At 48.6% G+C, this 14,387-nt stretch overlaps 1 protein-coding gene across 3 annotated transcripts in view; it reads left to right on the top strand.

The window, feature by feature from the left end:
- The first annotated feature begins 9,043 nt into the window (after positions 1 to 9,043).
- Positions 9,044 to 14,387, top strand: part of NAPB (NSF attachment protein beta) — a 33,273-nt gene continuing 27,929 nt past the window's right edge. For all 3 annotated transcript variants that reach the window (XM_068987304.1, XM_068987305.1, XM_068987303.1), the window contains exon 1: positions 9,044 to 9,177. In XM_068987304.1, coding sequence (XP_068843405.1) covers positions 9,080 to 9,177 — 98 coding nt within the window. In that variant the 5' untranslated portion in view covers positions 9,044 to 9,079. The remainder of the gene's footprint in view (positions 9,178 to 14,387) is intronic.

The raw sequence follows: 14,387 nt of genomic DNA, 5'->3' as shown, positions 1-14,387 counted from the left end.
TGCTTCAGGAAGGAAGGACTAATGGGGAGGTCAGAGTGACCTTCCTGCTTCTGCCATTTTTTCAGACTCCTCTGGCTTAAGACCATCTTTGGGCCAAGGTGCCATATTTGGGGATAGCTTGTCCTAACCCCATCACCAGCACCCATAAGCCCATAAGAGCTCCCTGTGCTTAAAACACTCATCGAAGTGGGATCCTGAATGGCATTCTGCCCCAGACAAAGAACTCTAGTGGGACAATTATGAAATGTGGATAAGGTCTGTAGATTAATAGCGTAAAACTGTTGACATGAATAACCAATAACCCATCTATAATGGGGATAGAAAAGGGCTCTGTTTGAGATAAACTGAGGGGTATATCCAGAGACACAACACCTCAGATGACTCTGAGGAACTTCTGGGAAGAAGCATGGCTGTCAGTAGTTTTATGTTGTATTAGAACAAAGAACATCAAACCAGTCAGGGATACATGCCTGCAGGGTTTAAAAAAAACTGGATCAGCAAGTATACAGAGAGTCAGTTCAGCTGTGGCCCTGGGAGAAGTCTTATCATCAAGGAGTCTCAACATTGGCATCCTAGGAAGGGAGGCATTTATCTCTTATCTTCAGATGTTATAAACTTCTGGACAGTCTGCCCTTTTCTTTAGCGATTAAAGCAGATATACAGTATATGTCTGATGGGTCACAAACAGGCTGTTTTAATTAGCATAAAATTCAACACAACTCATATGTAAGCCTGGGGATTCCCTGGTGGCTCAGACAGTAAAGCGTCTGCCTACAATGCAGGAGACCAGGGTTTGATCCCTGGGTTGGGAAGATCCCCTGGAGAAGGAAATGGCAACCCACTCCAGTACTCTTGCCTACAAAATTCCATGGTTGGAGGAGCCTGGTGGGTTACAGTCCATGGGGTCGCAAACAGTCGGACACAACTGAGCGACGTCACTTCATATATAAGCCAGAATGACTAACTCCTACTTCAATATGTGAACATTTCTTCTGTGAATACAAATGTTAACTCTTTGGTTTCCACCATCGTCCTAGAATTAACACAGGATGTTAGTATGCAGGGATGGGAGAACTTGATGCTATTGTTGTAACCTTTTTGTAAGTCTGAACTGACTTCAAAATAAAGATTAAAATGTTCAAAAATAAATACATAGGATCTTAGTCATTGAGAAGCAGCTTGATATGGTGAGGGAGACCCAGGTTTGTAACTGGCTTTGCTGGGGTCTTTGCTGGGTTCTAGGGGAGCTGATTCATCTCCTTAGCTTCAGATTCTTTATCTATAAGATGAAAACGGGGAAAAAGACTCATCTCAGATTAGGGTGGAGACAATGAAGGGAGGAACCTGTTCTCAAGCCAGGAACACCCTCCTCCATGATTCTGCCATGACTCTGAACACACACGCCCATGGCCCGTTGGACCCCAAGTGTCCTGGAACCTAGACCACTCTCCAGTGTGAAAGTCTTACTATACTTGGCAGGGTGTCCTCCCAGACCCCATGGCTTCATGATTTGTCCAGCTCAGGGAGGCGGCAGCCTCAACAATACTTGAGCCCGGATGGCAGGTGTGCAATCATGAAACAGATACAGAAGGATTCTGAGTGATGTAAGAGAGTGCTTGGGTCTGGACCAGCTCAGCCCGCCCCAGACGTCTAGATGTACAGCCACCCTGGATACACCACCAGTCTGTGGACCTGGGGAAGGGAAGGTGATATCCAACGGCCATGTTAGGAAACCCACAAACATATCAAATAGATTTGCTTAAGAAATGTGGGCTGATTATATGCATGGAATAAGGGGAGAACAGGGGCCCTGGTCAAATGCCAGGAAAAGGAAAACGAGAATGAACATATCCAAGGAAAAGGAGGAAGTGGGAAGAAGGAGGAGGCCTCATCAAGTCTATGCCTAAGGGGGAAAAAAAAGAGCCTTGGTCACATCTGTGAAATGAGGAAGTAGCAGTGCTCTAGTTCTTTCCAAGAGTAAGGATGAAACAGGGCAAATCGTGGACCAACGGGAACACAGCATCCTGGTCCTGTCCACGGAAAGTGAGGAACAGGGACTGGACGACATCCCTGGGGCAAGACGAGTCAGGCAGCAGTGCTCCATCCACAAATCAGAGGGCTGAGATGGGTTGTTTCCACAGTTGAGGGAGAAGTTGAGGGCTTAGTCATGTCCATGTGATAAGTGGAAAGCAGAGGTGGTCCTGTCCATGGTAAAAGGGGAAACCAGGGCGTGGTGAAGACCATGGAACGGGGGGAAGGTGGAACATGCTGCCGGGAAAAGCAACAACTTACTGTCCATAAAATAAGGGCAAATGGGGGCTCATTATGTCCATGAAACATGGTACAACTAGCAGAAGAAAAACACTCATAAAAGTCACAGAAAGGGAAAGCCTGAGGCCCAATTGCTGTGTGTGGTTATGGGACAGTTGGGCGAAAACAGGAAATACACGGCCGTGGCAGGGGAGTAAGGGGGATCTGAAGCCTGGGCAAGTCCACAAGGTCAGAGGAAGGGGCCTGATCACATCCAGTGACAGAGCCTGAATAGACCACGCTGGGCAAAACCACTGCTCATCACGCTATGGTCTGACTGGACACCTGAAGTGGGGGTGCCTTTGGTCCCCGAAGTGGAGCAGGTCCTGGGGCAGGGGGAGTCACATGGCTGGTGAGAGCCGAAGCCCTAGGGTGTCAGGCAGGGTCCAGGAAAGGCTGTTCGGGAGCAGGCAGGCAGGTAGAGAGCACTCCCGCCTGGCCAGGCTGGGTGCAGACATCCCATGGGGCGGCTGTTGGTCTGATCTCACCATGGGGCCTGGGCCACTGTGAGAGGGACACCGCCCAGCAGGAGCCGAGTGTTGAGGTGGGAAGGCCTCGCCACTGTTGCTTGGCTGAGCTTCACCTTCTGAGTAGGTAAAGTCAGTGTCACAGAAAAACAGCCTGTGGATGTTGAATCATAAAAGGTACAGAAGTGCCGGCACAGTGCCTGGGGCTGTTTGCACAAGAAGGAGCTGAGGCAGGTGAAACGGCCCTGGGCTGCCGGCCATTCCTTCCCTCCATCCCTCTGGAATGACTGGCCTGGGGCTGGGACATGGGTCATGGTGTTCCACTCTCCTAGTGACCTACTTTGCTCCTGAGCCTCCCCTCCTCACTTTAGGGGAACAAATGAGGCCCTCCAAACAATAGGCTGGCCCCCTCTGGGTTCTGCTTTCCACCATCTTCTTGTTTGGTTTGTGTTGACAAGCTTCTCCTTGTCCTCTGAGCAGTCCTGCTCTGGCCTGGCTGCTGACCTGGATAGAATCCAGGCAGGAAGCCAATCGATTTGTGGTTCATCCTACTGCCAGAAGCCCTTCAAAGCAAGCTCAGCAAGGAGCAGCCCGAGCTGGATGAATGCCTGTCCAGAACGCTCCCAGTGGAGGCTATAGAAGGCACTGCCGGCCACCAGCGGCTGCCCTGGTCCCTGGGCTGAGGCAGAAGGATGTGGCTGACCCTGGCCAGAGGCTTGCTGGTCCCCCATGTGCAGGCCAGCAGCAGACTGCCAGCGGTGGCAAGGCACCACCCTGAAAGGCCCAGGGGACGTTTGCTCTTTCCAGACTAAGACACCTAAGAAACCACGGGGCTCAGGAGGTCAGAGGTCACAGGGCCAGGCATTTTGTCTCCATGGGACTTCTGCCTGGGGTGGTGGGTTTTTCACATGCCATTGTCCTCATGCAAGCCTTCTACAGATGGTGTCCATAATCCTGTGATGTTGGTTTATCAGCTCCTAAGCAGGCTATAGTGAAGGATAAGGAAGCGTGCTGCAGTTCACGGAGTCATTTGTAAAAGAATGAAACTAGAACACTTTCTAACACCATACACAAAAATAAACTCAAAATGGATTAAAGATCTAAACGTAAGACCAGAAACTATAAAACTCCTAGAGGAGAACATAGGCAAAACACTCTCCGACATAAATCACAGCAGCATCCTCTATGACCCACCTCCCAAAATACTGGAAATAAAAGCAAAAATAAACAAATGGGACCTAATTAAAATTAAAAGCTTCTGCACAACAAAGGAAACTATAAGCAAGGTGAAAAGACAGCCATCAGAATAAGAGAAAATAATAGCAAATGAAGCAACTGACAAACAACTAATCTCAAAAATATATAAGCAACTCCTGCAGCTCAATTCCAGAAAAATAAACAACCCAATCTAAAAATGGGCCAAAGAACTAAATAGACATTTCTCCAAAAAAGACATACAGATGGCTAACAAAAACATGAAAAGATTTTCAACAGCACTCATTATCAGAGAAATGCAAATCAAAACCACAATGAGGTACCACTTCACACCAGTCAGAATGGCTGCGATCCAAAAGTCTACAAGCAATAAATGCTGGAAAGGGTGTGGAGAAAAGGGAACCCTCTTACACTGTTGGTGGGAATGCAAACTAGTACAGCCACTATGGAGAACAGTGTGGAGATTCCTTTAAAAAACTGAAAATAGAACTGCCTTATGACTCAGCAATCCCACTACTGGGCATACACACTGAGGAAACCAGAATTGAAAGAGACACGTGTACCCCAATGTTCATCACAGCACCATTTATAATAGCCAGGACATGGAAGCAACCTAGAAGTCCATCAGCAGATGAATGGATAAGAAAGCTGTGGCACATATACACAATGGAGTATTACTCAGCCATCAAAAAGAATACATTTGAAAGTTCTAATGAGGTGGATGAAACTGGAGCCTATTATACAGAGTGAAGACTCTGGCATTGAAACATGTATAATATCATATAAGAAACGAATCGCCAGTCCAGGTTTGATGCAGGATACAGGATGCTTGGGGCTGGTGCACTGGGATTACCCAGAGGAATGGTACGGGGAGGGAGGTGGGAGGGGGGTTGAGGATGGGAAACACATGTACACCCGTGGCGGATTCATGTTGATGTATGGCAAAACCAATACAATATTGTAAAGTAATTAGCCTCCAATTAAAATAAATTTAAATTTAAAAAAAAGAGTAGGACATGACTTAGCGACTGAACACCACCAACAAAGCAGGCTATGTCACTTAAACAGTGGTCAAGACCCATCCTGAAAACAAAGAAAGGGGACCCAGGCCCTGAAGGCCACTGGGGGCCATTAACTGGTTTCCTGTGAACATACCTCCATTCTCCCCAGGCAAATAGCAGCAAAAACTGAAGAGGATCCAGACTTCACTGCTGTAACCTTCAAGTCTTCAAGTTCTTTGCCCGTGTTTTCTATTTGGTTGTCAGTGTTCCACTGATTTGTAATTTCTTTATCCTTAATAATGATTTGCGGGTAGGTGTGCTGCAAATATCCTTTCCTGGGTTGTGGTTTCTTCTTTCTGTTTGAGCTATGCTAAGTTGGTAAAAACACATCTTTACTGTTAATGATGTGTGTGTGTGTGTGTGTGTGTGTTAGTCGCTCAGTCTTGTCCGACTTTGTGACCCCACGGAATGTAGCCAGCCATGCTTCTCTGTCCATGGGATTCTCCAGTAAAGAATACTGGAATGGATTGCCATTCCCTTCTCCAGAGGGTCTTCCCGTCCCAGGGATCAAACTCTGGTCTCCTGCATTGCAGGCAGATTCTTTCCTGTTTGAGCTATAGAGGTCCTTAATGGAGTGAATGTATCAATTTTTTCTCTTACAGTTTGCAGTTCTGATGTCTATTTGGGAAATTAAGGTCATAAAGCTATTTCCCTGTATTTTCACTTAAAACTTCTTAAAGTTTAGCATTTCATATTTATGTTCATAACTATCAAGATTTTCTCTTTTTTTGCATGGTGTGTTTACTAATGTTTGTTTAGAATTTTTGTATCCATGTTCATAAGTGAGACTGGCTCCAAATTGTCCTTTCTCACACTGACCTTTTCTGTTCTGGGTTTTAAGGTTATATGGGCTTCAGACAACGACCCGGGGAGCATGTCTATCTGGGTCCCTGCAGGACACACTAGCAAAAGGAGGGCTTACTTATGGGGGTACCTGCAATGCTGTGGGCGAAGGAACCCAGGGCACAGGACTGTCATTTCCTGCAGGATGAAGGGAGCCTCAGATGGTCACCTGACCAGGAGACCAAGGAAAACTGCCATGATGTATCTTACCTTCTGCCCTCCACCTCTGGCTGGGCATCTTTTGGCCAAACCCAGCAGGAAGTCAGAGGTCATGGCCCCATGGATGCAGTCCGTACAGGTCAGAACCACAGAGCAGACGGCACCACGAGGCGGCTGGTGAGTGGGGCTGGGGGTAAGGTGGTCTGACAGGGAGAGATTTCCCTGCTTTCATTCTCGGGAAGAGTTGATAGATTATTTTTATTTTTTTTTTGTCCATTTCTTTTGGGGAATGGGAAGAGAGATTCCCTGATTTGACTTCATTGCCAACCAGACACCTTCCCAAAGTGGTCGAGTTTCACCATTAGAGGTAGTTCTGTAAAGTCAGTAGAGATCCTGAATTAACAAAGACTGAACCATCATCCTGCCCCACCTTTCAACCCCCAGGGAAATGCAGGTTTGCTTCCCGTGTTGGTCACCCATCAGTATGTAACCTTCTTGCACACAACATATTTCATTTGATTTGACATCTCAGTGACTTGTTAACATGGACTCACAGCCCACAGCCCCACAACTCATGCCTGAATGAAGCTCATCCAACACACGTGTTTTCTCTGGAGGGCACAGTCCAGCCTTCTCCCCTGAGGACACTAGACAGCACTTCAGCGTGGTGCTTGGGGGACAGTTTAAATAGTGAAATCACCAACAGGAAGTACAAAGTGGGGAAAACATGGCACTAAATAGACGACGAGAAGTACACTGATTTGTAACGACAGCAGCATGGTCTTGTCCTCATGAGCGTCAGGCATGCCAAGGTCTCCTGCTCTGCCCAGGTCCACAAATGACCGCAAAAGTACCCTGGAACTGATTTGGTTACAAAGAGATGTTAAGGAGTAGGCACAGCGGCAAGTATGGAATCCGTGAGCAACAGGCATCACACGTTTCCTGATCCTACCACCTGCGCAGAGCGTGGAGGGGAAGAGACCCCACACCCTAGAGCAGCCAGGTCCACGTGACTGCTTCTGGGAAAGCCTTTCTTGTATCTTGGGATGGACTTGAGTATTTTGGTAACAGCCAAATGTGACAAAACTCAAATATGCCACAATGGTGAACTGATACGTTACACTCGGTGCATGAACTGGATGCTCTAGAATAGTAGTGTTCTTTCTTCTTTGATAGGCATATAGTTGTTCTAACAACATTGTGTCAGTTTCTGCTGTACAACAAAGTGAATGAGCTAGCTGTATACATATATGCCCTCCCTCGTGGGCCTCCCTCCCACCCTCTGCATCCCATCCATCTAGGCCGTCATAGAGCCCCAAGCTGAGCTCCTTGTGTTATACAGCAGCTTCCTGCTCCCTGTTTTACACACAGCAGTGCACGTACATCAATCCCACTCTCACAGTTCATCCCACTCCTCACCATTCCATGTCTACCAGTCAATTTCCTACGTGTTTCTTAAACACATACTTCCTAGTCTCCAGCTTCAGGAAATGCCGACACAGAGAGCTAGGGGGTTAGGGATCGGTATTTCTTGAACATCCTTTGGGAACTGCTTTAATCAACACGCTGATGCTGCCCTTGGAGCTTCTGGGTTGGTCCCACCACCAAATCCACAGAGGCTGCTCTGCTTCTCAGATGCTCATGCCCACTTTTTGCAGTTTTTCTCTTTACTCCACACTGAGTATTGCCTCTAATTTCCTGCCTCCTCCTTTCCCAATCCTGCTCCAAATTAGTTTTTTGAAGTCAAAATAATGGATGTAGTTAAAATAAATAAACTCCACCTGAGAATCTAAGGCTTCCTTCTGCCTCTGAAGTGCCTGCACTGTAGGAACTCTGTGACATATGCTTTAGTGACCTTTCTTTCTAGGAGTTTGACCCCATTTGCCTTGTCTGTCAAGACAGGCTTCATTTTCTTAGATGTATTTTGTGTGCCAGTGCCCACAGTGTATGTATTAATAGTTTGAAGCTGTCACAAGTTCTCCTTTGGTAGTGACTTTCATAATCACATCACTACCTTTGCTTTAGTATTCCCAAATATAAATGGTCTAGACTTTGCATTACAGAATAACTCCCTCTGGGACAGGCCGGGAAATCACTGGCACAGGAGAGCGTCTGTCTATGAATACTTCTCCTAGGAGAATAGATGTCGTCCTGGCAGGCAGAACTGTGTCCTAAGAAATCCACTGCACACTGTGGCCAGCATTATGTCAAGAATAAGAGAGCTCAATGGCTCGCGTCCATTGAAAAGAATTCAGTCAATAGAGGATTATGCACAGATCCTGTATATGGAAGTCTTCGGTAACCAGGGAAGAAGACAGACATTCACATGGAGACCGAAAACCAACTGTGAATTTGTCTTGGGGCAAATGCTTCCTTCTTAACTGCCTGGCTCTTCAGATAAACTGGGTCCTCCCTGGAGCTGAGCGGTGGGCGCGTGACCCTCGCAGGGTTAGGGCCCGTTTCCCGTGGCCGCCCTGCATCGCTCGCGGAGTTCGCGTGCGGTTGAGGTTTCCTGCGGGCACCCGGGCACCCGCCGTGTCCTCGCCCGCTCCGTTATCCCGCGCCCCCGGACCAACCCCTGGCCACGGTCGGTCGTCCTGGGCAAGAACTCCTGACGCAACGGGATGCTGCCGTTTCAGGCCGTCTTCCCTGGAAGCCGCGGGCCCTTTTCCATCTCCCGCATCTTTAAAGGCCAAACGCTCTCCTGGTCCGAAGGTCCTACAGAGAAAGTCAGGCACCCGACTCCAGGCTCCAGCTGTCGGCCGGCTCTTCGCCCTTCAGGAAACGAGAGGCGACGTCTCGCAGGCTCCCGCGGACCGAACGTGGACTACAACTCCCGATAGGCCGCGCGCCGCGCCTCTGCGCCCGGCCGCTGCGAGAGGACGGCCGTGGCACCGCCTGGACTACAACTCCCGCGAGGCCGCGCGCCGCGCCTCTGCGCCAGGCCGCTGAGAGAGGACTGGGAGGTGCGGGCGGCGCGTCTGGCCTGCTGAGGAGGTTGTGGCGGGGAGTGAGGCTGGCGACATGGACAACGCGGGGAAGGAGAGAGAGGCAGTGCAGCTGATGGCCGAGGCCGAGAAGCGAGTCAAGGCCTCCCACTCCTTCCTCCGAGGGCTGTTTGGGTGAGCGCCGGACCGCGCGTGCCCCGGGGAGGGTTTCCGTCCCTGCCCGGCGGCCCCCAGAGCGCCCCCGGGACCCTCGAATCCCCACACACCCTCCAGAAATTCCCCTAGGTCTCCTCGGCGTCCCCTGGGGTCCCCAGGACGCTGCAGGGCCCCAACGCCCTCCAGGGATACCCTAGGATCCCCAAAGTCTCCCACCTTGCCTCCAGGGACTCCCTGGAATCCCCGGAGCACCCCCACGCCCTCCAGGGATCCTCTAGGATCCCCGAAGCCCCCACACCCTTCCAGGGATGGCCCCAGGACCCTCGGAGCCCCCTACCTTGCCTCCAGGGACCCCTTAGAATCCCCGGAGCCCCCCACCTTGCTGCCAGGGACCCCTAGAATCCCCGGAGCCCCCCACCTTGCTGCGAGGGACCCCTTAGAATCCCCGGAGCCCCCCACCTTGCTGCCAGGGACCCCTAGAATCTCCGGAATCTCCCACCTTGCCTCCAGGGACCCCCTAGAATCTCCGGAGCCCCACGCGCCCACTAGAACCCTTCAGGACGACCCCAGGGCCCCCTACATGCCCTTCCGAGATCTTCTAGGCCCCTCGGAGGGGGCCCACCTACCTCCCCCCACCCCCACCCCCACCCCGCACCGGTGGCGGGTCCCGGGTCCCACTGGCCGAGCACGAGTGTGCGTGACGCCGCGGCGGCCACACAGGTTTGTTCTTTCGCCTGGAGTCGGCCCGCCCCTCTTTGGAGTCCCGCGTGAGCGTGAAGCTCAGGGGAGAGGCGGGTCCCAGACCCCTGCTCGGGCGCCCGGCCCGCAGTCTGCCGCCCTGTGCCCGCGCGCCTTGCGCCAAGCACACCGGTAATAGCCGTGGGGTGAATGAGGACGTGCTCTCAACCCGGTGCCATTGCTTCACCAGAGATTGATGTGATAGCCAGGGTCTCCGGTTGGCTTAGGGATAACGCAGCTCCTCGAAGTCTGCGTCTCTTGGAAATCCCGTTCAATTCCTATAATTCTTCTGCCCCCTCCTAGGGAAGGTCTTAAATTCGGACTTCCCAAAAAGCAGAGCCTGCACTGACGTTTCTTGGAAGAATTCTGGCTGGTTGAGTAGATGAATGATTCAGCTGTTTAGGATGAGGGAGGCAGAAAATTCCTGGTGGTTTTCCGTATTTTCTTATGAAAGCGAAAGACCCTTGGCCAACACCCAGAGCATTTGCAAATTCAGTTTGGAATCTCCTTGTTTTGCCACCTTCGTTGTTTGAGTTGTGATATTTTACCAGTGTTGATAATCTCCAGGAAGCTTAAAAGCAGGTTTCATGCAGTGCGCGTAATATAGGATGCAAAGATGCAGGAAGGTAACGGTTCCTGCCTCAAGAACCTCTCTAGTCATTTATCTCTGCTGCTGCTAAGTCGCTTCAGTTGTGTCCGACTCTGAGCGACCCCATAGACGGCAGCCCACCAGGCCCCTCAGTCCCTGGGATTCTCCAGGCAAGAACACTGGAGTGGGTTGCCATTTCCTTTTCCAATGCATGAAAGTGAAGAGTGAAAGTGAAGTCACTCAGTCGTGCTCCACTCTAGTGACTCCATGGACTGCAGCCTACCAGGCTCCTCCATCCATGGGATTTTCGAGGCAGGAGTATAGGAGTGGGTTGCCATTGCCTTCTCCAAGGCATTTATCCCTGGTGGTTTCTAAATTTATCATATGATGTGTGGTTTAGAGTATAGCCATGAATTACAAATTTGTACTCCTTTAAAAGTTATGACAGTACTATAAGGAACCCTGTCTTATACCTGACCTTAACACCAAGCAGTAACTCCTTTCTCTGGTTCACAAAACAATTACAGTTTATTCCAGTAAAATTTAATGTCCTAGCACCTCGAGCTAGGAGGTGAACTTAATGGCACAGCATTTCCAGTCTGGATTCACATCCCTGGAAGAGAATCTGTAATCGGCAGAGGAAAAAGTGCCTGACAGCACTTGATGATTCTCAGAGGGATGCTCCTCTGGCTCCTTTTGATGAAGAGGTGTTGGTTGTGCTTCTTGTGAAATCTGACCACATCTTGAACCAGTAATCCTAAAAGGATTTTAGAAATGTGTTTTGTCTTTAGAGAAACGTCTTTTTTTTTTTTTTTTTCTTCTTGACTGTTGATCATCTGTTTTGTTGTGGAGCATTGTAGGAAGACTTCATCCTCAGCATTCAGCCTCAGTTTTCACGGAAGTCATTGCGTCTTAGGACTGACGTGGATCCAGCAGGTCGGTGTACTGTCCTTGCTCTGGGACCCAGGGGCAAGTTCCTTAGCCTCTCCGTGCCTCAGTTTTCTGTGCTGTAAGATGAGTGTAAGAGAAGTGAGTGAAGGTTCCAAGAATATATGCTTGTGAAATGTTTAGTCTTAAAGATGAGGATTATTAATTAGCATCTTCATCAGAATGATCAGGCCCTGTTATTTATCAAGGAAAACAGAGAACCAAACAGATGAAGTTGACTTTGCCAGGATTTCAGAGTCAGAGACTTTTTGGAACTGCATCCTTGGGCTTTTAATGAAGTAAAATATCAATATTTGAAAGAGCTTTGCACCACATAAGGGTTATTTATACTGTGGAGTACTCTGGTTTCAGTAATGCTTGTCTCTGGAAAAGCTTGGGGAAGAAGGGTACTCAGAGTTCTTTGAGCTTTAATAGCGTTACATAATTCTTTGAAGCCAACAGCTAGATTCTCTGTCAGTGACAGTGGGAAGACAGATTCTGTGTCAGTTTTAGGTGTTCAGAATCTTACTTTACGTTGGGCATCACTTGCACCTGTCTTCAGCTTTCTGGGCTGGGATACCTGTGTTAATCCTCTCTGCCCTAGCTCCCTTAGCCAGAGAATTTTTCCTGGCTTTAAACCACAGTGCAATCCATCTGCATGTCTGATTCCTAAGTTAACAGCACATACCCACATATTGGTGTCACTGAGCCCACCTGTGTAAGAGCTGACAGCACTTTACTGGGGGCAGGTGATGCTGTTTGGGGGCACTGGAGGCCGTTACAGGCGCTCAACCTACTTTACTGCAAATGTTTCACGCCTGGGGCTGGTTAACCCAACTGCAGATTAAAATCTGTGTAAGAGTGGATCCCCTTTGCTCAGTGTCGACCCACACACTGTGCTAGTTTTGTGGCAATGCAGCCTTCTCACTGCTCTTCTGTGGCTCTTCCTTTTTTGTTGCTTTCAGTAAAATTAGCTGAAAATATGAAGAAGCCAGTCATGCATTCTTCTGTACGTAAGGCACAAGTTCAGGCTCACCCGCGAGATGTCTGTGTTCCTTGCTGGTCTTTCCCACATTCCCCTGCAGGAAAGGACCTGCTGAGCCACCACAAGAAACTGCTGTCATGATGGTCAGTCTTTCTGCTTGACTGACAGATCAACAGTGATGTGTTCTTGGAGTCATGGAATTCAATTAAAACTTAACTCCTTCACTGGCTTAGCTTAGTGTAGCAAAATTGCCACTGAAAGGGCTGTGCTTTGATTTTGTTTCCAGAGATGAGCTATTGAATTTTGTAGTTAACATCAAATTTTAGTTTGCCATCTTAATGAACTGATGATCAGCCGACCTAGATCTGACAGCAAGATGGCTTAGCATTTCCACAGCCTGTACTGTATCTACCATCCTGTTATAGGAGACCACAGTGGGGAACACTGCCTGTGGAAGAGAGTGGCTTAAGATTGACTGTGGGAGCAGGTTCTGGGTGGTTAACCCTATCTTCCCATGCTCTTGAATGTTCCCCAGGCTCAAAGCTTGTAAAGAGCTATAAATCTGGCTGTGTCAAAGTAAATTTAATGAAAGGCCATATAGGGTTGTGTGCATCCTCAGTCATGTCTGACTCTTTGTGATCTCCTGGACTGTAGCCCACCAGGCTCCCACAGAATTTTCCAGGCAAGAATATGGGAATGAGTTGCCATTTCCTGCTCCAGGGGATCTTCCCCACCCAAGGATCAGACCCATGTCTCATGCATTGGCAGGCAGATTCTTTACCACTGCGCCATCTGCTGCTGCTGCTACTGCTGCTAAGTCACTTCAGTCGTGTCCTACTCTGAGGGACCCCGTAGACGGCAGCCCACCAAGCTCCCCCGTCCCTGGGATTCTCCAGGCAAGAATACTGGAGTGGCTTGCCATTTCCTTCTCCAATGCGTGAAAGTGAAGTTGCTCAGTCGTGTCTGACTCTTAGCGACCTCATGGACTGCAGCCTACCAGGCTCTTCCGTCCGTGGGATTTTCCAGGCAAGAGTACTGGAGTGGGGTGCCATTGCCTTCTCCGCTGCACCATCTGGGAAGCCTCTTATAGGTTTGCTCAGAAATAACTGAATCTGTATTTCTTGGCTACTTGTGAAAATTGGGAGTATTTCTTAAGCATTGTGGGTCATTAATTATCAGTATTTTTCACTCAGCTTTATTTTGGCAAAGACTGTGTTTAAATTTTGCCAAATTATGATGGGCACATATGATGGCAGTTGTAAAGCATTTAGGTCCACCTCAGTTACAGTAGATATTCAGATGCAGATTGAACTTTAAAAAAAAATTTATTATTAAGCTCAGATTTAGAGACAGGTGGTATAGTGTAAGAAATATATATATTTAATATATTTTTATGTAATAATAGAATAACCTGTTATGTATTATATAATGTATATGTGAGCCATAATAATATGTACACACACTCTGTGTGTGTGTATGTGTGTATATATATGTAAGAAGGCCAAATACAGATTCTAGTTTACTGGCTTGGTGACCCTGGCCAAGCAAATTGTACTCAGAGCTTCTGTTTTTTTTTTAGCTTTCGCATGGGCAGAGGGAAAGAATTTACTTGTCAGAGCCGTAAGGACTGAATGAGGTGCTGCACAGAGCTGTATTATAATCATTTGGTTTTTTGATTTTTAATGTCAAGTTATTTCATACATCAAATGAAAATCATGATTGGCCTTTTTCTGTTTGCATTTTTGCAATGTTCACCATATTCTTTCGTTCCTGTGAGCCCTGTGAGGTGCAGAGTCCTTTACCAGTGGTAGGGAGGACCAGGACTGTGGTGGCCTGCGGCTCATGGGTGTAAGGGCCTGGAGGTCTACCTTGTTTGCTGGCGGTGGCCCAGCACCTCCCTGGGTCTTTAGGGGACTCCGGTGAATGCCTTACAGATGCTGATTTGTTTTCTTGTGCTCTTTTGTTTAGTTTGAAGAGCAAAGGTAACAA

This window comes from Capricornis sumatraensis, chromosome 15, assembly GCF_032405125.1.
Source record: "Capricornis sumatraensis isolate serow.1 chromosome 15, serow.2, whole genome shotgun sequence".
Taxonomy (NCBI): Eukaryota; Metazoa; Chordata; class Mammalia; order Artiodactyla; family Bovidae; genus Capricornis; species Capricornis sumatraensis.
Note: the sequence above shows the minus strand (reverse complement) of the source record. Positions and strands in the feature narration are given on the sequence as shown.